Source organism: Rutilus rutilus (assembly GCF_951802725.1).
Source record: "Rutilus rutilus genome assembly, chromosome: 23".
Taxonomy (NCBI): Eukaryota; Metazoa; Chordata; class Actinopteri; order Cypriniformes; family Leuciscidae; genus Rutilus; species Rutilus rutilus.
Window position 1 is genome coordinate 23,338,197 of NC_140233.1, and position 22,045 is coordinate 23,360,241.

General features: G+C 44.6%; 1 protein-coding gene across 1 annotated transcript in view; it reads left to right on the plus strand.

Moving 5' to 3' along the window:
* The window catches only part of spire2 (spire-type actin nucleation factor 2), a 53,342-nt gene that overhangs the window by 14,514 nt on the left and 16,783 nt on the right, over positions 1–22,045 (plus strand). Inside the window, exons 4-9 of the mRNA XM_084396354.1 lie at positions 17,372–17,452; positions 17,592–17,756; positions 17,999–18,085; positions 19,598–19,718; positions 19,862–20,028; positions 21,167–21,389. Of these exons, the coding sequence (XP_084252480.1) occupies positions 17,372–17,452; positions 17,592–17,756; positions 17,999–18,085; positions 19,598–19,718; positions 19,862–20,028; positions 21,167–21,389 (844 nt within the window). The remainder of the gene's footprint in view (positions 1–17,371; positions 17,453–17,591; positions 17,757–17,998; positions 18,086–19,597; positions 19,719–19,861; positions 20,029–21,166; positions 21,390–22,045) is intronic.

Sequence of the window (22,045 nt, forward strand, 5' to 3'; positions counted from 1 at the left end):
CCCGTCATTAGGGGTGTGGCTTAGCGTATATAAGCAAGGAACAGAGGCTGCTTCGCTGATTTCTGTCTCTTCAGCGAAGCTCTTCGCATCGCTGATCTCTGAGGAAGCCGCCGTCGAATCAAGCGACCAGCAAGCCGAAGGATTTCAGCCTGAGGACGCCGGCCGCTTCGCCGCATTCAGCCTTCCCTGCCTGCTACGCCATCCGGCATACATATCCTTTACTTGCTCTATGTTGTGTGTTCTGTGTGTTCGCCCCGCGACACACTTGCATCTAAAAGAGCGCGAGGCGTTGTTGCAAATGCCTCGCTCATCCTGTGGCTCGTGTGAGCCACGCTCAGCGACAGAGACCGCCATGTATCTGCGCTCTCTGCCTGGGCTTCTATGACAGCTGAGCGCTCGCCGGAGCCCCTCCCGCGAGCCTCGCTATTTCCTTCTCCCCCCCACCTTCCGACGCGCAGCGGCCGGCTTCGCCCGCACTGCCGTCGCCTCAGGGGATGAAGCAGACAGCGCTGTTTTCTTAGACAGCTGCTTTCTCCCCTCTGTCAAGCCGCGCAAACGGCGCCGCTCACAAGGGATGTCAGAAACGGACGGTCTCGGGCTATAGCTTCCTTTACGTTACAAGAAAGCTACCCCCCGGACGACGCACGCCCCTCCCTGCGCTCTCCCCCTCTGTTCGAGCCGCGCAAACGCACCGCTTACAAGGGATGTCAGGAGTAGACGGTCACTCTCCGGCCACCTCCGTTTCTCACACATTTCTCAGTCCCCTCCTAAGCTCAGGCGACTAGAAATATCAATATTGCAGTAAACGAGCCTGTTTTTAATACACGCACGCCTGCAAACATACGATGTCATAGCACATGATGACATCTTCCCGCTCTCTCTCCCTTGTTCGAGCCGCGCAACTGCGCCGTTCTCAAGGGACATCAGAGCGGACGTCACGAGCACCGGCGAAAAGAGGAAGAGAGAGTGTTTTCGTCCTCGTATATTCTCAGTCCCCTCCAAGTTCAGGCGGCTGGAAATACTATACTGCAGTAACGAGCCTGTTTTATTACACACGCGCGTCTGCAAACAAACGCCGAAACGAAACATCGCTCGGTCATATGCTCGCACTAACTAAAAGTTTATGTGTGCTCCTGTGGCTCAGTGGCAGAGCATTGGACTTCCACACGGGAGACGCGTGTTCGAATCCTGCTCTGGCGGCAGATAAATATTTTTTCTGCTGGCTTCTCCGAGCTCGCGGCCAGCTTTCTCACATACAGAAAGCGAACCCGTATCTCGCAGGATGGTGCTTGAGTATTTATGAGCGTCTAAACTTATGAGCCATCAAAGCTTCTCGCTCTATCAGTTTCCTATAACACCGATGGTGTTATACGTGTAGAAAATGTGCCCACTCCCACGTGCTCACTGCTACACACAAACACGGTCTCCCCGGTAACGTCCACAGAGCGCACTCTCTTAAAGCGGTCACACGCCGCTTGAGTACTAAGTGTAGGAAATGTGCCCACAACTCTGTGCTCACACCTACCCGTTGCTCGCTCTGCCACTCAGTTACCCCGGGTTGCAGATCCTCTAAAGCTCACCAACATTCCAGCTCTAGCCGAAGATAAGTGTAGAAAATGTGCCCACTCTCATGTGCTCACTGCTTCACACAAACACGGTCCCCATGGTAACGCGCTCAGAGCGCTCTCTCTTAAAGCGGACACGCGCCGCTCGAGTACTAAGTATAGTAAATGTGCCCACAACTCTGTGCTCACACATACCCGCTGCTCGCTCTGCCATTCAGTTACCTCGGGTTACAGACCCTCTAAAGCCCCGAAACACTCCGGCTCCGGCCGAGGATGTCATAAGTGTAGAAATGTGCCCACTCCCATGTGCTCACTGCTTCGCACAAACACGGTCCCCATGGTTACGCGCTCAGAGCGCTCTCTCATAGGCGGACACTCGCCGCTCGAGTATTAAGTGTAGTAAATGTGCCCACAACTCTGTGCTCACACCTACCCGCTGCTCGAGTTGCAACGGCTCAGGCCGAGGGGATACTAAGTATAGAAAATGTGCCCACTCCCAGGTGTTCACTGCTTCACACAACATGGTTCCCATGGTAATGCGCTCAGAGCGCTCTCTCATAAAGCGGAAACACGCCGCTCGAGTATTAAGTGTAGTAAATGTGCCCACAACTCTGTGCTCACACCTACTCGCTGCTCGCTCTGCCATACGGTTACCCCGGGTTACAGACCCTCTAAAGCTTCCAAAACACTGGCCGTGTTATAAGTGTAAACCCTGCGCCCGCTCACGAGCACGCGCACTCACTTTCAGACACTATATCCCCCACGCCGCTCTCGCGCCAGGGGTGTTTGACAGCAAAACGCGCTCCATCCTTCAGGACCGAGCTACTGAACGCTGTACAGCCGGCCAATACTGTTTATCAGCCCCCGTGTTCGAGCACCGGCGGCGCACGCGCCGCCCCATCCTCTCTGATACAGGTTCTCCATCCCGCGCAGCGCGGCGATCTGAACCCAGAGACCATTCGACCCCTAGCTATGCGTGCAAAAGCATGGGAAGCTATTCAGGGCGCGTCAGAATGGGTGTTGAACACTACAAAACACGGCTATTCGCCTCAATTCGCTCGTCGCCCCCCGCGCTTCTAGTGCAGACGGAGACGAAAGTGGGTTTAGAAGCAGCGCACCTGCTTCGAGCAGAAATAGCGAAGCTGCTGCGCAAAGGGGCCATAGAACAGGTTCATCCTTCCTTGAGCGAGTCAGGCTTTTACAGCCGTTACTTCCTCGTTCCCAAGAAGGACGGAGCATTAAGACCTATTTCAGATCTGAGACATCTGAACACGGCTCTCATGAGACGGCCGTTCAAGATGATTACAATCAGACAGATCCTTGCGCAGATCCGCCCAGGAGACTGGTTTATCTCTCTCGATCTGAAAGACGCGTATTTCCAGATCCAGATAACCCCCCGTCACAGGCCATTCTTGAGATTCGCCTTCGACGGTCGAGCTTATCAATACACAGTCCTGCCGTTCGGCCTGTCTTTAGCACACCGTACATTTACGAAATGCATGGACACGGCTCTCGCGCCCCTGAAAAGTCAGGGAATGCGAATTCTAAACTATCTGGACGACTGGCTTGTTCTAGCGCAGTCAGAGACAGAACTTGTGTCTCACAGAACAGCGCTTCTCAGCCATCTGGAAGGTCTGGGTCTAGCGGTCAATTGGACCAAGAGCTCGCTCTCGCCCCGTCAGTCAATTTCCTTTCTCGGAATAGAACTGGACTCGGTGGCGATGACGGCCAGATTGTCGGAGCAGCGCGCGCGCCGCATCCGGCGCCTCGCCGCATCCTTCAAAGAAGGCAATCGGGTTCCTCTGAAAGCATTTCAGCGCATCCTGGGGCATTTGGCCTCAGCTGCAGCAGTGCTTCAGCTGGGTTTACTGCGCATGCGCCCGCTTCAACGCTGGCTAAGAGCGCGCGTATCCCATCGAGCCTGGGCGACCGGTGGCTCGCTAATCAGAGTGACTCAGGGCTGTGTCTCAGCCCTGCAGCCCTGGCTAGCAGCTGAATGGTATCACACTGGAGTGATTATGGGAGTGATTTCACACCGGAAAGTTGTCTCAACAGACGCGTCCAACCTAGGTTGGGGAGCGCTCTTCGAAGGCAGACCGGTCTATGGCCGCTGGTCAGACCAAGAGAATCTCCTACACATAAACTGTCTAGAGATGCTCGCGGTCGAGAAAGCGCTCATGCACTTCCTCCTATTCCTCCATGGTCACCATGTTCTAGTCCGCACGGACAACACATCAGTAGTGGCCTATGTGAACCACCAGGGCGGTGTCAGATAAAAAAAAAAAAAAAAAAGCTCTGCGCCCTGACGGAACGCCTCCTCGTATGGGCTCAGCACTCTCGGCGCTCTCTGAGAGCATCGCATGTGCCTGGCCATCTGAACGAGGGCCCCGACAGACTGTCCAGGGACAACGTTCCCCTGGGGGGTGGTCTCTACACCTCCAAACAGTCCAGTCGCTGTGGCGCCGCTTTGGCAGAGCGAAAGTCGACCTCTTTGCGTCAAAAGACAACGCACACTGCCCAGTATTCTTTTCAAGAGCGAGGACGCGCTGGCCCAGACGTGGCCCAGCGGCCCGCTATATGCTTTTCCCCCGGTCTCTCTGCTGCCTCAGGTCATCGAGAGAGCCAGGAAAGCGCGCCATACAGTGCTACTCATAGCCCCGTTCTGGGAGAACCAAGCTTGGTTCCCGGAACTCATACAATTGGCAGATTCAGCCCCTTGGCCGATCCCGGTGCGGAGAGACCTTCTCTCTCAAGCCCGCGGCTCGATTTGGCATCCCCAGAGCGCTGGTCTCTGCATGCGTGGAGCCTCAACAATTACATGCTGATTTACCAGAAGGGGTGATGAACACGATCATACAATCTAGAGCTCCCTCCACGAGGCGGCTCTACACGTCTAAATGGTCGGTGTTTAACAAATGGTGCACTGCCAGAGGGCTCGATCCACAGACATGTGGGGTCTCGCAAGTATTGTGCTTCCTTCAAGAGCTACTGGACGCGGGCAGGTCCCCCTCCACGCTCAAAGTCTATGTCGCGGCCATTTCAGCGCTCTCTGTCTCAGAGCCGGGCCGCGCATTGGGAAGGAACGAGTTTGTCATCCGCTTCCTTAGAGGAGCGAGAAGGATGAACCCCCCGCGACCCCCTTCGGTTCCTATGTGGGATCTTTCACTGGTCTTAGACGCCCTGAAAGCACATCCCTTTGAACCCCTGGAAACTGTGGATATGAAATACCTCACGCTCAAAACCGTTTTTCTGATAGCACTGTCTTCAGTAAAACGTGTGGGAGACCTTCACGCGTTATCCACTAACGCTGCGTGCCTCGAGTTCGGACCCAATGACTCTAAAGTTATTCTCAGACCGAGGCATGGGTATGTCCCCAAAATTTTGGGCACTCCCTCCAGAGCGCAGGTCATTTCCCTTTCAGCCCTGCCGAATGCTGGCTGCAAGGCAGATAGTAATCTCCTCTGCCCAGTCAGGGCGCTGAGAAGCTATATTTCACGCTCCGCCGCCTTCAGGCGTTCAGAGCAGCTCTTTGTTTCGTTTGGTGGGCGCACCAAGGGTCTCGCCGCCTCGAAACACACCCTATCCAGATGGATAGTTGACACTATCGCAGCTGCTTACGCATCTAAAAACCTGCAGTGCCCTTTGGGCATTCGGGCGCACTCCACCAGAGGCATGGCCTCATCGTGGGCGTGGTCCAGTGGGATTCCCATTCATGACATTTGTGCAGCGGCAGGCTGGGCCTCCCCTTCCACATTTGTTAGGTTTTACAACCTGGAAGTTCCCGCTTTGCAGGCCAAAGTGTTATCAGTCTAGTCTCGCGTAGCCAGCCCAATGTCTGTGCGCGGGGTATGTTGCTATTTAGCTCTACTGGTTGAGCTGCACTATGTGGAAGTATCAGTTGGACCGGCTGTGCCGCTCCCTGTCCCATATTATGTGCTTGTGTACTGTGGTATCTCGGCCGGCCAGCTCCGCTTCGCGTTCCCTGGGCTCTCCATGGGATTCATTCAGGATGCTGGGCGCGCGCACGGCGTTGACAAGGGTGTTCCCGCAGCGTAAGCTAGCTTACGCAATACGAGAGAACCTCTCGTAAGAGAACGTACTCGGTTACTAACGTAACCTCTGTTCTCTCTAGAGAGGGAACGAGTATTGCGTAACCCGCCGTGCTCTCGCCACGAGCTCATTTCGCTTCATGCGACAGAAACCAGCGAAGCAGCCTCTGTTCCTTGCTTATATACGCTAAGCCACACCCCTAATGACGGGCTGTGACGCATTAAGCGCGCCAAGCGCGCTCATTGGACGTGACGTCACGCGCAAGGCTCAGCCATAGGCTGCTGCAGTTGCCGCAGAGCAGCCAATGGGCACGCGATTCGCCTGCCCTAGGTCTGCAGGCTGCCGCACTGCGTTGACAAGATTTAAAAAGTTAAGGATAATTTTTGGCTTCAGTATCTCGAGAAAGGAGACTTTCCCGCAGCGTAAGCTAGCTTACGCAATACTCGTTCCCTCTCTAGAGAGAACAGAGGTTACGTTAGTAACCGAGTACGTTCTCCCCACTGTATAACTAAACATATGCATAGTCAAAAACGCAAAATAAAAAGCCTGATCTTTTAAAAAGGAGGAGAAAGTCTTTGATTTTGTTATCAAAGTTCTAGTGAAATTAGATAGATGACAGCAGGTACAGGTAGTATGACATGCTATCATCCTTGAAAATCATGAACAAAACTATGTAAGGTATAAGTGTCATGATTGATACAAAGAGGCTTTAATCAACACAGGGAATACACAAAACAAAAGTTTATGACACTGAACATTGAACTGTGGGAACTAAGGGTTTACATACACAGAGAAAGGTCAAACAAGGAACATGTAAGAACTAATTAGAATTAGTTGAATGAATGAATGAGATGTCAGGCAAAGACTGTGACAAAGAAAACTATGACTTGTAAACTATACAGAACATGATAATGAAACAATTAAACTAAACAAGACATGAAAATGAAATGATAACCCACCCCCCGGGAAGCATGTCCTCGCAGAGCAAAAGACCAACAGAGATGGGAAGGAGGAGGTTCCGGAGGAGGACAAGGATCTAGAGACAAAGGTGACTGAGAGGGGCTGACAGATGAAAACACCAAGGTGGAGATGATGGAGGGGGGAGCCAGGGAGGAGGCGATGGAGGGAGGAGCTAGAGGATGACCCAGAGCAGAGATGGGATGAAGGCCCATGGCAGATCTGATCGAGGGAGGAGCCCGGATAGAACCTAAGTCCTACTAACTGAGGTGACGATGTGATTAGTGGAGACCCAAGCGGAGCTGAGGAGACATAGACCCAGGGTGACACGAAAGGCCTGGGGGCCAAGGTGGAGCTGCAGGCGTACATGGCCGAGGTGATGGAGCAGATGACTGGGAAGCCCAAGGCTGATCTGATCAGCAGGGTAGAGGCACCAAGGGAGGGGCCTAGGGGCTGAAGGGAGACAGCAGAGTTGAGGCAGAGGAACTAGATGACTTTGGCCGAGGAGAGGGAGAGAGAAGCTGGGTGGGACCATCCGCGACAAAGGAGATTTGAAGCTGGGCAGAACCAATAGCGACAAACTTGATTTGGAGCTAGGCAAAGCCAATGGAGATGAGGGTGACTCGGAGCTGGTCTGATTCAATGGTGACGAAGATGACATGGGACTCGGCTGAACTGACAGAGACAAAGATGACTAAGGACTGGGCTGAACCAGGAGAGACGAAGACGACTTGGGACTGGGCTGAACCAGTGGTGATGAAGATGACCTGGGAGTGGGCTGAACCAGCAGAGATGAAGACGGCTTGGGACTAGGCTGAACCAGTGGTGACAATAGCGGAAATGGAGGGAAGGAGAAGCATGGCAGAGCCAGAAGGGTGAAGATTCAAGGTAAAGCCGAAGATCTGGAAGTCTAAAGCAAAGTCAGGGTGACGATGGACCTGCGAAGCCTGAGTGAAGACAGACCACACGGTGAAGCCTCACGGAGGGATCCTCAGAACAAGACGGTGCTGACAACCGGGAAGCCCATGATGGATCTGAGCAGCAGGGCAGATGCACAGAGATAAGCTGTGCAGAGGAGCTGGGCTGAGACAATTGTGACAAAGCAGACTTGGAGCTTTGCAAAGCCAATGGAGACAAGGGTTACTTGGAGCTGGTCTTATTCAATAGCGATGAAGACGACTTGGGACTGGGCTGAACCAGCAGAGACATAGATGATTTGGGACTGGGCTAAACCAGCAGAGACAAAGACGACTTGGGACTGGACGGGACCAGCATAGACTGTAGACCATACAACATTACATCATCCAGCTCATAAAATAATACATTAGTGGGGACCCTCAGCAAAGACCACAAGAACCAGACAAGTGCTCTGCACAGACCTATGACCAGCCTCATGTCCATATTGGCGTGATGAATCCGATCTTCAAGCAAAAGCCTCGACCACTCGCTGATGCTGGTGTTGAAGAATACACGGAATGAGCAGTCGGAGTAATGAGTGAAACATGTCAGATCTATGAAGTCTCTTGTGTGATCCTCGAGGGAGCGATTCCACTTCATGAGGAGAAGCGGGCAGACTCTTTTCTTTCTTTCTTTCTTTCTTTCTTTCTTTCTTTCTTTCTTTCTTTCTTTCTTTCTTTCTTTCTTATTTTATTACTCGTTATGAGGGTTCGGTGTTCTGTCACAGGTGTTGTGTAGTTCAAATCTGAAGAACGACGCATGACACAGAATATCCGATACAAAGAGAAGACGCAGGGAATACACACAATGAACATTAATGACATTAACTGAGGGAGAACTCAATGAATGAGATGACAATGAAACAAACTAAACAAGACATGATAATGAAACTAAACATATCATGACTGTTACAAAAAGAAAAAAACAGCTAAGACTTAGTGAGTACTCACACTAGGCATGGTTGCCTTGTACCGTGCCCTGACACGATTGTCCCCCCTCCCCACTCGCCTGCTGGCCTGCACTCACGTTTCACTTAATGTTCAGGGCCGGAGCACGGATACGTCATTTACGATGCAACTTTTAGTTTTGAAGAAAACAGGAAGAAAAGTGCTTTCGCTAATAGACTGCCTAAAAGATTTATCATTTATGCCACGCAGCGATTTCACTTGATTGTGCTGCACGAATCAGAAGATTACGAAGGCAGCTGACATTGATGGAGGAATTAGCAGCTTTACTGGCAAACTACAATTCCTGTGCGTCAATAAGGTGAGAACCAGACCTGTTATCAACCTAAATATAATCGAATTAATTGAAATAATTCAAAAGTGTACTGCCAAGTAGTAATAGAAGATGTTTGCTGTCGTAATGATTACAGTAGTGCACACAAGAGTTGCAGCTGTTCTGTGCTCCGGTGCGGTTAGCGATTACACTTCATGCGTACCGCGCCCAAGCCCAACTGAACCATGCTCTGGCTCACCTCTTCCAAGTGGGCCAGGGAACCACCTGGGCACGGTACGAAGCAATCACACTATTGAAATAAAACAGATTTTGGGGTCAAACATGCTTTGGCACGGTTTAGATCGCCTAGTGTGAGTACACCATTAAATACAAGTTCACTTGGAATGAGTATAACAGAGATAATAGGAGAACATGATTCAGTTTTTTGAAGTAGATTTTTGGCTAGTCAAAGCATGAAAACATCGATATTAAAGGTGCTCTAAGCGATGTTGGGTGACGTCACTTCTTGTTGATGTTCGAAGTATTGTCAAACAAAACAGAGGCTAGCTTGACCCTCCCTCCTCCTCATCCCGTCCCCTCCCCCTCCCTTCTGTGCTTCCTGAAACAGGCTTTTCCGATATAAATTCGGGACTTTGCACGTTCCTTCTCCTTTTCCCTCTTCTTTGCTATTTGTTCATTGGAACGTCGTCTTTTTGGTCGTGTGTCGGCCATATCAAAATTCAAGAGAATATAATTCTAACATTAGTCGTTGTCGTTGTCTAGGACATCTCTCCTCTAGCTAACTTCCCTCTTCATGCTTCTCTCTCCTCCACCCCCCACACCCCCCTTCATGTGCACGCGCACTAACCCCCCACCCCCAAATCATTCTTGTCAGTTATTGGCTGGAACACTGTTTGTTATGTTTCGTGGTCCAGGCTGGGCCAGTTTGTTTTTGTTGCCGTTTGTGGAGCCTGGGCTGTCTACAGAGACCGCGTTATTTGACTGTGTGTTCAGGGGGCAGGCAGCTAGCGGATAGTGAGGAGATGTTTGCTGTATGTGACAAAAAAATGTTTCGGCCTAAAATACGCGTGACATCGCTTAGAGCACCTTTAAAAAGACAATTAGAAACCAATGATTTCCCTAGTGAAACATAAATATACTAAAATGTATTTGAAATACCATTTCTGAAATCTCACTGTTCACTATTTAGCTCTTATTTAAAGGGATGGTTTGGAGTAAAATCAACCTAGGGTCCTATGCACCATGACATCGAGCCAAACACAGTAGCATGAGCCGTCAGGCAAGTGTAATTTAAATAAACTCCTGATGCACTTACAAACTTTCCAATGCCTCGTTTTACGAGTACAGAACCTATTTGTACTACTGTAGAAGTTTGGTACCATTCTGAGCATTATTAGTGGGGTAATTAGTGGGGCATTATTAGTGGGGTCAAAAATTTGATAAAAATTTGGAGCCAATAGCGCCTGCACTAAGCCATTCGGCTGATATCTCGAAATAAGCTCTAACGTTTGGCTCGGTGTCATGGTGCAAAGGACCCTAGGTTGATTTAACTCCGAACCATCCCTTTAACATACATATTAAATAAGTTGCACTTCATTAATGCAACTCTTGCCTGTACTTCATTCCCTCTACCACTCAAAACTGCTGCAGTTACCCCTGTTCTTAAGAAACCCAATCTTGATCCCTCAGTTCTTAAAAAACAAAAAATATAACTATAAATATATCATAACTTAAACAGAAACACAATAATACAAATAATTAAAATAGAAATAAAAATAAATAAAGTCCAATAATAACAATAACAACAACAATAATAATTATTTAAAAAAAATAAATCAGCAGAAAAAACAAAAAACTTCCTTAAGGTTCCTCCTTATGCAATTGCTTGCCCCTCAATCAGCTCCATCTCAAATAGTATAAGTAAACCAAATATTCAGTAAAAAGAAATGTTTATTCAAATACAAATCTTCCCTTAAATATGATCTCTTGTAAATTGGTTGGTAGATACTCCATAACTGGCCCCCAGGTCTGTTCAAAGATGGTATTATCTCCCCTAATCACTGCAGTTAGTCTCTCCATAGGCAAAGATCTTAAGATTTCTCGATACCAGAGTGAAAGTGAAGGGGGTCTAGAGTGAATCCACTCAATTAGAATCCATTTCCTAGCGAGTAACAGAATCTTATCACAGAGTAGAAACCGGTTAGCAGATAAAGCTATGCCTTTTGCTGGCAAACCAAGTAAGAAAAACCCAGGGTCCTTATCAAAAGTTAGGTTAAAAATATCACCCATCTCCGTGCCATCCCTGAACTTTGTAACGGCTGGACAATGCCAAAAATAATGCATGAAAGTTCCAATTTCACTCTGGCATTTATTACATAATGGAGAGTCATTACTATTCATCTTATTCAGAATATGTGGGATAAAATAGAGTCTCAGTAATATTTTGTATTGTGTTTCAACCAGTCTATTGCAAGTAAATATTTTTTTCTGATCGATCTAACTGCATCTACCCAGTCATCATCAATATATTCATTACTGAGATCTTTCTCCCATGTACGCCAGACATGATCAATACCACTGTTATCCATTGAATAAAGAAGAACATAAACTTTTGAAATAAGGTGTTGCGTACCAGTCAATTTCAACAAAAAATATCAATATCACCATATACTGGCATGTCCCCAAGGGGCTTGAGGTTAACTGAATTTAAAAAATGCGGACTCTGGAGAATTCACGAATTTGTCCTTTAGTTTGTTAAATGTCATTAAGGTGTTATCTAGATATAAATCCCCAACCACTCTTATCCCCTTCCCATGCCATTTATGAAACAGAGATTTTTGAATGCCAGGGAGAAAATCTCTATTTCCAATTAATGGTGTCAGACTTGACAAAAAGCCCCTTCTCCCTGCAAATTTCATACTATCCTGCCACACTTTAACAGTGTTGAAAAGAATAGGATTATTTTTTTAATTTCAGGCAACAACCTAAGACCCTTACTGCTTATAAGCAGATTTAACAGTGAGTAAGGCATCACAGCCCACTCATCCGGGCAGGGATTCTGAATGAGAATGCAGCCAATTCCAAATTGTGCGGGTATGGCAAGCCCAATTGTAAAACCTTAAGTTAGGTATATACTTTTATATATTATACTTTTAATAAGAGGGGTTAAGTTTCCATAGCTCTGTTAGATCAGGTGACAGACAAATTCCAAGATATGTGAGGCCTGTTCTTGACAATTTAAAAGGACAATTTGACAGTGAGCTAGTAAAGTTACAAATCTCCCCCTAGGGGCATAACCTCTGATTTAACATAATTTATCTTATAAAAGTCTCCTGACATTGGAGAAAGACAGCCTTTGTTGAATAAAGCCTGTCTGGTTTTTAGCTGAGGGAGGAATGATTCAAGTCTTCTTGCTAAAAGCTTGGAGAGCAGCTTACAGTCTACATTTTACAGGCTCACATGTCTGAAAGAGCCGCATGTCAGATGTTTTTTTTTTTTTTTTCTGAATCAATGAACTATATGCTATGTTTAGCGTAGCAGGTAGACAGCCCTTTTCAAACTAATCAATGTACATCTCTGTTAGAGGTTCTAAAATAAATGTACTCGTTTTTTTGTAGAACTCCTGGTCAAAACCATCAGAGCCCGGAGCCCTACCACCTTTCAAAGACTTAATTGCCTCTAGCTTCCTTTAAAATGGGCTTATTCAGGTCTGCCTGTTGCTCCTCAGATAGGCTAGGGAGCTTGATTCGGTTTAAAAAGGAATTATATGAATCAACTGAGTACAACTTCTGAAAAAACTGTCTCATAATAGTGTTAATTTGTTTTGAATCATGAGTTGAACTGCCCTTGCCATCTTTGAGTGATGAAATAATGCTTGCCTCATTCCTGCCTCTCTAGCCAATCGTGCTAGTAAACGGCCTGGCTTATTGCCGTATTCGTAAAGCCTCTACCTTGCAAAGAGCATTGAGGTGTCCGCCTTCCTAGTTAAGATTTGATTTAAGGCTGAGCGAGCTGCATCTAATTCTTCCTGCAAAACACGTGAGGGTTTTTTAATAAACCTATTCTAAATCCTTAACAAGATGTTCTATGAGAGAAAGACTCTTTTTCTGTCAGGAGAGAAAGACATACAGTGCCATACAGAACCTTCAAACCCCTCTTTCAGCCCTAGAATTCTTATATTTTCTCCGCCTTGAATTGTTCTCCAAGTCGTCCACCTTTTCAGTCAACGCACACATGAACTTTTCTGTTTCTCTTAAAGGGTTAGTTCACCCAAAAATGAAAATTATGTCAGTAATGACATCCACTTAGCGAAAATAACTACTTGCCTTGTTGCCAGGACAATTGTTTTATACATTGAAATGGATTATAAAGTAACAAGCTGGATTTACATTATACCTTATATCTTAGGACCAAAACAGATAATAGAAAGATCATATATTTTGTCTATATAATACAAATAATGGGTTTTTGGAGTTTGAGATTTTTATTTTTATTTTTTTCAAGGCATGAAATGACTCAAGACTCGACTCGTCTCATGACAAAAGACTGCAGACTTGACTCAGACTCCAGTGATAATTGACTTGGACTCCAGTGATAAAGACTTCAGACTTGACTCGGACTCCAGCTTAAAGACTTCAGACTTGACTTGGACTCCAGATGAAAGACTTGTGAACATCTCTGCTATACTTATACTAATAGAGGTATTAAACACATTTTAAATCTCAATATTAAGAAGTGTGCATTGTGCAATAAAGAAGTACTTAAAATAAAGTGTCATTATATTGATATCAGTAAGTCTCAAGCGATATGTCAGTCAAAATGACCCAGGGCAGAGCTTGCTAGGGAGACCGCAGCTTCACTGCGTCTGCCCACAAGGAAGGGGGCAGACCAAAGCAATCCTGTCCCACCATACGAACACCTGGCCATAAGCTCTCAGGTGTAACCTAACCAAAGGAAGCATAGAGTAAGCCTCCCGTCCTCAGGACTTGAAGAGGCCTCAGGAGAGAGCCATGCTCTACTCTATCTAAGAAAAACTGCAAAAGTGCTTTCGGGAAGCCTAGTGAGAGAATACTTGAGAATGGAGCACCTATAGCGGTATCCATATCCTCCTGCTCTCTATTACTGACCAGCCAAAAGGGCGTTGTCCTTGACGACACCCCATCTCCATAATCCGGAGGGAGCCACGAAGAAAGAGGGTTGCCATGGCAATAACAACCACTTCTTGCTCAAAGAACTCCATTACCGAAAGACTTGCAAGGGACACTCCACCTGTTAGCCAAGTGGCCCTGTCGGCTAGTGGTTAAACAGCCCTACGGTTCTAGTGAGGAAACGTAGATTCTTCCTCTTCCAAAGCACTGGCAGAGAGTGGGCCACAATGGCAACGATGTTCACCTTTTATGCTCTGTCCTTCCATTGCTCCTTGTGATCTGCCAGGAAACCGTGTTGACATAGCACCATCACTATGTCCGCACTATCACCTCCAGACTAAGCTGGAGGGGCAACAGATGAGGGAGTGAGACGCTGGTTGTTTCCATGCCCATTCTCCTCTCCTGTATAGCCCATTCATATATGATTACATGGGTAAGCAAAATGAATGCAACCTCCATATCTATTTTAATCGGAGGGGCTGACATATACACTCACCTAAAGGATTATTAGGAACACCTGTTCAATTTCTCATTAATGCAATTATCTAATCAACCAATCACATGGCAGTCGCTTCAATGGATTTAGGGGTGTGGTCCTGGTCAAGACAATCTCCTGAACTCCAAACTGAATGTCAGAATGGGAAAGAAAGGTGATTTAAGCAATTTTGAGCGTGGCATGGTTGTTGGTGCCAGACGGGCCGGTCTGAGTATTTCACAATCTGCTCATTTACTGGGATTTTCACGCACAACCATTTCTAGGGTTTACAAAGAATGGTGTGAAAAGGGAAAAACATCCAGTATGCGGCAGTCCTGTGGGCGAAAATGCCTTGTTGATGCTAGAGGTCAGAGGAGAATGGGCCGACTGATTCAAGCTGATAGAAGAGCAACTTTGACTGAAATAACCACTCGTTACAACCAAGGTATGCAGCAAAGCATTTGTGAAGCCACAACACGCACAACCTTGAGGCGGATGGGCTACAACAGCTGAAGACCCCACCGGGTACCACTCATCTCCACTACAAATAGGAGAAAGAGGCTACAATTTGCACAAGCTCACCAAAATTGGACAGTTGAAGACTGGAAAAATGTTGCCTGGTCTGATGAGTCTCGATTTCTGTTTCGAGACATTAGGATGGTAGAGTCAGAATTTGGCGTAAACAGAATGAGAACATGGATCCATCATGCCTTGTTACCACTGTGCAGGCTGGTGGTGGTGGTGTAATGGTGTGGGGGATGTTTTCTTGGTACACTTTAGGCCCCTTAGTGCCAATTGGGCATCGTTTAAATGCCACGGCCTACCTGAGCATTTTATGACCACCATGTACCCATCCTCTGATGGCTACTTCCAGCAGGATAATGCACCATGTCACAAAGCTCGAATCATTTCAAATTGGTTTCTTGAACATGACAATGAGTTCACTGTACTAAAATGGCCCCCACAGTCACCAGATCTCAACCCAATAGAGCATCTTTGGGATGTGGTGGAACGGGAGCTTCGTGCCCTGGATGTGCATTCCACAAATCTCCATCAACTGCAAGATGCTATCCTATCAATATGGGCCAACATTTCTAAAGAATGCTTTCAGCACCTTGTTGAATCAATGCCACGTAGAATTAAGGCAGTTCTGAAGGCGAAAGGGGGTCAAACACAGTATTAGTATGGTGTTCCTAATAATCCTTTAGGTGAGTGTAGGAAAGCTGGATGCTGTTAGTGGTCATAGATAATGTCAGCTTTGCAGAGTTGTTTTTCTTAGGCACTCTGATCTCCTTTGTCAGTGTGTTTTTAGCCTGATTATACAAGACTATGTCCCCACTTCTGTAGGCATCTTCTTTGGCATGATGAAGCTGTCTGAGTTTTGCTGTGAACCATAGATTTTTATTGTTGTATGTTAAATGAGTTCTGGTAAGAATGCACATATCCTCACAGAAACTGATATGATGTTACAGAATCTGTGAGCTAATCCAGATATGTCAGCAGCTTTAAAAACACTCCAATCGGTACATTTTAAACAGGCTTGTAATGCCCACTCTGTTTAGTTGGTCCATCTCTTTCAAGTCCTTACTACAGCTTTAGATGATTTAAGTTTTTGCCTGTAGGATGGTATAAGACGAATCAGACAGTTATTAGAGAGCCCTAAAGCTGCACGTGTAACGCAAGAATGATATGCATCCTTTATTGTGGTGTAACAGGTCAAGTCAAGTATATTACTGTCTCTGGTAGGACACGTGATGTAACGTGCTGTCTGTATTTTGGCAGTTCACAGAAGAGAGTTGCTTTATTAAAGTCCCCGGGAATGATTATAACAGAGTCCGGGTGTTGTTGCTCCGTGTCTGTGATCTGATCATCCAACTGTTGCAGCGCTGCATTCACACATGCTTGAATGAACAAGGAAAATTCCCACGGGGAATAAAAAGGCTTACAGTTGATTAACAGCGCTTCTAGATCGGGACAGCTCATCTTCTTCAACGCTGTTACATCTGTCCACCACCTTTTTCTGATGTAGAAACATGTCCCACCGCCTCTTGATTACCCCGCTGATTCTGCATCGCGATCAGCTCTGAACAGCTGGAAGCCCAGCAGATGTAATGCAGTTTCCGGAATGGCTTTGTTCTGACAGGTTTCTGTGGAACAGAGCAGTAGAGTTGGAAAATTCCATATTTGTTCATATCCATTGCATTGGAGTGCTTGACTAGTGCACCGACTCACTTCCCACGCTTTCGCGTCTTAGAATGTTTTAGCAATTCCGCTCCAAATATACAAACAAATGGCTTCCTGAAGACAAAGAAGCTGATGACGTTTTCTCTAGGTGCCCTTTTGTAGCCTATTGGCGTGCCTGTGCCATCACCTGACTATGGTAGTGTTGTATTACAAATTTATAAAATGTTACATCTAGGTTCCAATACAATAGTATTTAAACTGAGAAGACTGAGAGACTGAGAGACTATTTATTTTAATGTGTTTAATTTGAATTGCAAATACTTGTAAATGGTTACTATTGTGGTGCATAAGTGTTTTTTAGATGCTGCTCCGACAGGGATCTGCAACAGATCTGCAAAGTCAAGGGACTGTTGCTGGTCCCATAGCAGCATGATTTATTTGAGCTACAGGAGTATTGGTATTTATCAAAATATGAAATATTTTGTAAAAATTTCAGAAATATCATGAATGGATATTCATTTGCGCCAAATATCTATCAGGATGGTCTGCCAACACTATTCTAAGATTAAGGTTATGGTTTAGGGGGTAATATTTGTTGCAGTGGTGTGCAGCCAATCACCCGTGTGATTGAAATGACTTTAAAATTAGCTGCGGGCAGGGTTTGTTCGCTTGAGGATAAAAACATGCTGTTACGTCACATAAAACACCACATTATATAGTTTGTGTGATAATTTAATATTCAAAGCTTTATACCCTCCTCTCTTATGTTCTGATAATTATCTGATATTTTCCTGTAGATGCTGAAGAAGATCAGAACAGAGGAACCTCTGGAGGAAAATTCCACCACTGAGCTTGATGCTCTTCAAAACACTGACTGGGTAAAAGATGTGCTTATTAGAACAGTAGATGAAATGGTAGTTTAATTTACTCATGTTTGTCTTTGTGATGTCCAGCAGTGTATGAGCTATGGTTCATGTAATAATGGAAACTGTGTGTGTTTGTCTTTTGTTCATTTAGACTCGACTGTGGGTGCAGCTAATGAAGGAGTTGAGGCAGGGTGTGAAGCTCAAGAAGGTGGAGGAACAGCCGTTTAACCCTCTTCCCACGGAGTTCAGCCTCACGCCCTTCGAGATGCTCATGCAAGATATTCGTTCACGCAAATATAAACTTCGCAAAGTTGTAGTGAGTCCATTCTAACTATGCTTACTCATGCTGATGGCAGTGAGGTTGCTGTAGTAAGCACATTTTAAGTGGTTTATCCCTGAATTAATCTTATCCTAACTCGGTAAGTCGACTATATTATGCGTGAGATTATGGCTTTGGAAAGACTTTTCAGCTGATGCAGCATGACAGTGATTAACCATTGTTTTTATATTTGATAATAACTATAATACCATGAATCTATGCCTCTTTTTCTTTTGCAGGTAGATGGAAATATTCCCACATGTGTTAAACGAAATGCTCATGAGATGATTTTGGACTTTATCAGATCAAGACCCCCTCTTAAACCAGTTAGTCGCTGATAATATCTTGTAACTAATGTGCAATAACACCATGTCCTAACCAGACACAATACAAATACAGTGTCTTACACTGTTATTCTAACGTAAATTTCTTAACTTAATTGTAAAAATCTATAGTAATATGTACTATTCACATACTAATCCAAGATTACTCAGAAAACCCATTCCAGATTACTCAGAAAACCCAAATTCAGAATAATTGAAAAAAAGAAGAAATTGTTGAGGCGGGGCAATTCTTAATAGACTTTTTACTTATTTCCTCTACTTCTGCCAATATCTTTCTCTAGTTGCATTCACTCATTTCCCAAAGTCATCTTGAATATTGAATTGTCAATACAACTGAAAAATTTGTGGGCACCACATAAGCTGACTTCATAAATTGATGTTGATTTTCCTAAAATGTTTTTGTTTGTAGTGTTCTGGTTTGGCACTTGGACCTTAATTTATATTATTGTAATTATCTTCCTATTGATGCAGCGATGAAACAAGAAATCACAGTTATTTGGTTTCAAAAGAAGGGATAACCCACTCTCCTCATAACTGTTCGTTTATTCGAACAGTGACCACCCACTTTTTTAGCAGCCCTTGTTTCAGAAGTATTTTTCACATTAAGTTTCTCCATTGGCATTTAAAAACAAAATTCTATAAAGAATTCTATTTCATGATGACTTGATGAGCTGCAATGAGCGAATGAATGTAATTGAATCAAAACCGCAAGTACAAAAGTACATGACTAAACGATTGACAATATGTCAGTATGGCAGGTGCAACATATTCACATAATATAAATGTAGAAGTAGTGAAGAGATATTATAAGACAACTTTAATTATGTTATTTGCATCGCTTGACAGGAGTGAGACATTCTTGTACTGTGATTTCCGTTTTCATGGTAACTGCGACTTATATGATTGATCTCTCTTCATGATTATGAGCAGTTCTGTTTTTAACTCTGAATTTTTAAATGTTAATTTGGTCCCATTTTATACACCATTTTATAGGTGTCTTTAACTACTATTTATATATAAAAAATGTGATTAAATGCAGGTAGCTACTTTTAAATGTAAGTACAATGTAACAACATGTGTTTATAAGTAATCTACTTCAAATGCTGCTTTTTAATGTAAGTACATAGTAGGTAGAGACACTTAAATATAACAACAAAATTGAAAGCATTTTTGCTTTTAGTTACGACAAGACAAACTACTTGTCACTGGAAATGTAGCACATTGTTCCAGGTTTGGACACGGTGTAAAACTTAGCAAGTATTTTAAAAGTTCCTAGTTTTTTAATTGTGTTTAGGATCTGTTGTGTTTGGTTGTGAAACTGTCTTTCTCAAACATACTGTAGCAGTCTGCCTTTCCTTGAAATGTCGATTTATATTAATGATCATAGCCAGTATTGCATTCACAGCTCTCTCTGAAGAAGAGAAAGAAAGAGTGGTTAAACCATCAGCAAAATGTATGTACGGTTTTGTTTGAAGACTTTCCTGACGTCCGCAGGTGTCCGAACGCTGCTTGCCTCCTGCTCCACAGCGACCGCAGTCGCTCCATGATCGAGTCCTGGCTGAGATCAGACAGGATCACAAACTGAAACCTGTGGAGCCGCACAATTCAAAGAGATGTATGTTAATCTCGTATCACACCAGAACAATACAAGTTTTTAGAAACAGCATCCTTAACACTATCAGTCCTCCTTGACTTCTGTAGTTCTATTCAATTGTGCGTTACGTAGATCACTCACAGCAATGTTTTGTCGCTCTTCAGCATTTGGCTCATTACCATGTCTGGCACACACCTGCCAATGTGACATCAAATCCACTTCCTGCATTGACCTGTCAGTCGCAGGAGCAGGGTACCGGCCACCGTCCCGCATACGTGTTCTTCTAAAAGCTCCAACACTGGCAGAAATGGAGGAGATGAATATGTTTGAGGTAAGATATTTCAGTGCAGTCAGCATTTCTTTTATGATCTTGCTCTTTCCTTTGTGCAACAATGGTCAAGGAGAAAATGTAGACTTTAAAGGAGAAGTTCACTTTTAAAAAAACTTTTGCTGATAATTTACTCACCCCCATGTCATCCAAGATGTCCATGTCTTTCTTTCTTCAGTCGAAAAGAAATTAAGGTTTTTGATGAAAACATTCCAGGATTTTTCCCCATATTATGGATTCCAATGGGACCCAAACGGTTCAAGGTCCAAATGACAGTTTCAGTGCAGCTTCAAAGGGCTTTAAACGATACCAGACGATGAATAAGGGTCTTATCTAGCGAAACGATCGGTCATTTCAAAAATAAATAAAAAAGTTTAAGTTTTATAAGCACAAATGTTCGCCTTGCTCTGTTCTGTGATGCGCGTTCGTGTCGTCACGTAATACGCAATTACGTTGAAAAGGTCACGCTTGAAAAATTTCTGTCCTGAAGAAAATGTTCTTTTTGGCTTTTTAATATTAAAACACCCAGGATACGCACACGAAATGGGCATTTTAAACGATAAACTGACACAAATACATTTGAAAATGTGTATATGGTCCTCCTTCCGCACATTTGTAAACACGTCAAACTTGACCTTTTCAACGTAATTGCGTATTACGTGACGTCACGAACGCGCATCACAGAACAGAGCAAGGCGAACATTTGTGCTTATAAAACTTAAACTTTTTTATTTATTTTTGAAATGACCGATGGTTTCGCTAGATAAGACCCTTATTCATCGTCTGGTATCGTTTAAAGCCCTTTGCAGCTGCACTGAAACTGTCATTTGGACCTTGAACCGTTTGGGTCCCATTGGAATCCATAATATGGGGAAAAATCCTGGAATGTTTTCATCAAAAACCTTAATTTCTTTTCGACTGAAGAAAGAAAGACATGGACATCTTGGATGACATGGGGGTGAGTAAATTATCAGCAAAAGTTTTTTTAAAAGTGAACTTCTCCTTTAAGACTTTAAGGAAGAGTTGCATACTTTAACCAGCATAATTCACATGAGAATTCCAGAAGCCAGTTTGTTGGAAAACTCTGTTTGAATTGTATTTAAATAATTTAAATAATTGCGCCTCTATATTTTTTATGAAGGATGAAGAATCTCCAGATGGTGTGGATATCAGGCGGGTGGAGAGCTCTCCTACACCTCTGAAGAGAGATCGCTCCTTCTCTGAACACGACCTGGATGAGCTCAGAGGGGAAATGATGTCATCCCACTCAGAATCACCTCAGCTCACAGGCGTCGGTTCCCTGAGAGGAGAGAGACCTCGATCACACACGCTGACGGGGGCCAGACCACCACACATCTATCAAGGTCAGACCTGGATAAACATCTGTAAGACGTAAAAGTTGCTCAGCAAATTTAACTAATATATAATTATATTTTTCTGTCAAAAAAAAGGGTGTCAACATTAAACTTGAACACATACAGTACATTTACACTAAATACAACTAATAATGCTTAAAAACACTGTATTTATTTTATTTAAGGACCCCTGTGGTGAAAACCCAGTTTTTAATATTGTTTATATGTCTATGTGGTGTTTTTAATATGCTTTAAAACAAACCATGTGCAAATTCATAACTCAACAGCATTGCTGAGTATTTTCTCCTTAAAACTGCAGTGAACCAAAGACAGTTCCAAAACCGTGGTTTAAAATCGTTGGTATTTCTTACGTCACAAACTACCCTGTAACCAATCAGGTCAACATAGTGGGTTAGTTATATGTATATAATGTATATTACGATGTTATGATGAAATATATGCCTTTCTCCAGTGACGTTCTAAGTAGTTCAAAGTGTTTCTAGGATGTTGATTTTTAGAAGGCAGAGAAACCTCTGAGCTGAGGAACGCAAACATGGTTTGTGTAATATTAATTGTCATATTATTTACAGTTATGTGTCCGACGTTGTAGAGAGCAATACATAAAATGCATTACCATTCTGATAGGCTACATCGACTTGTAGACG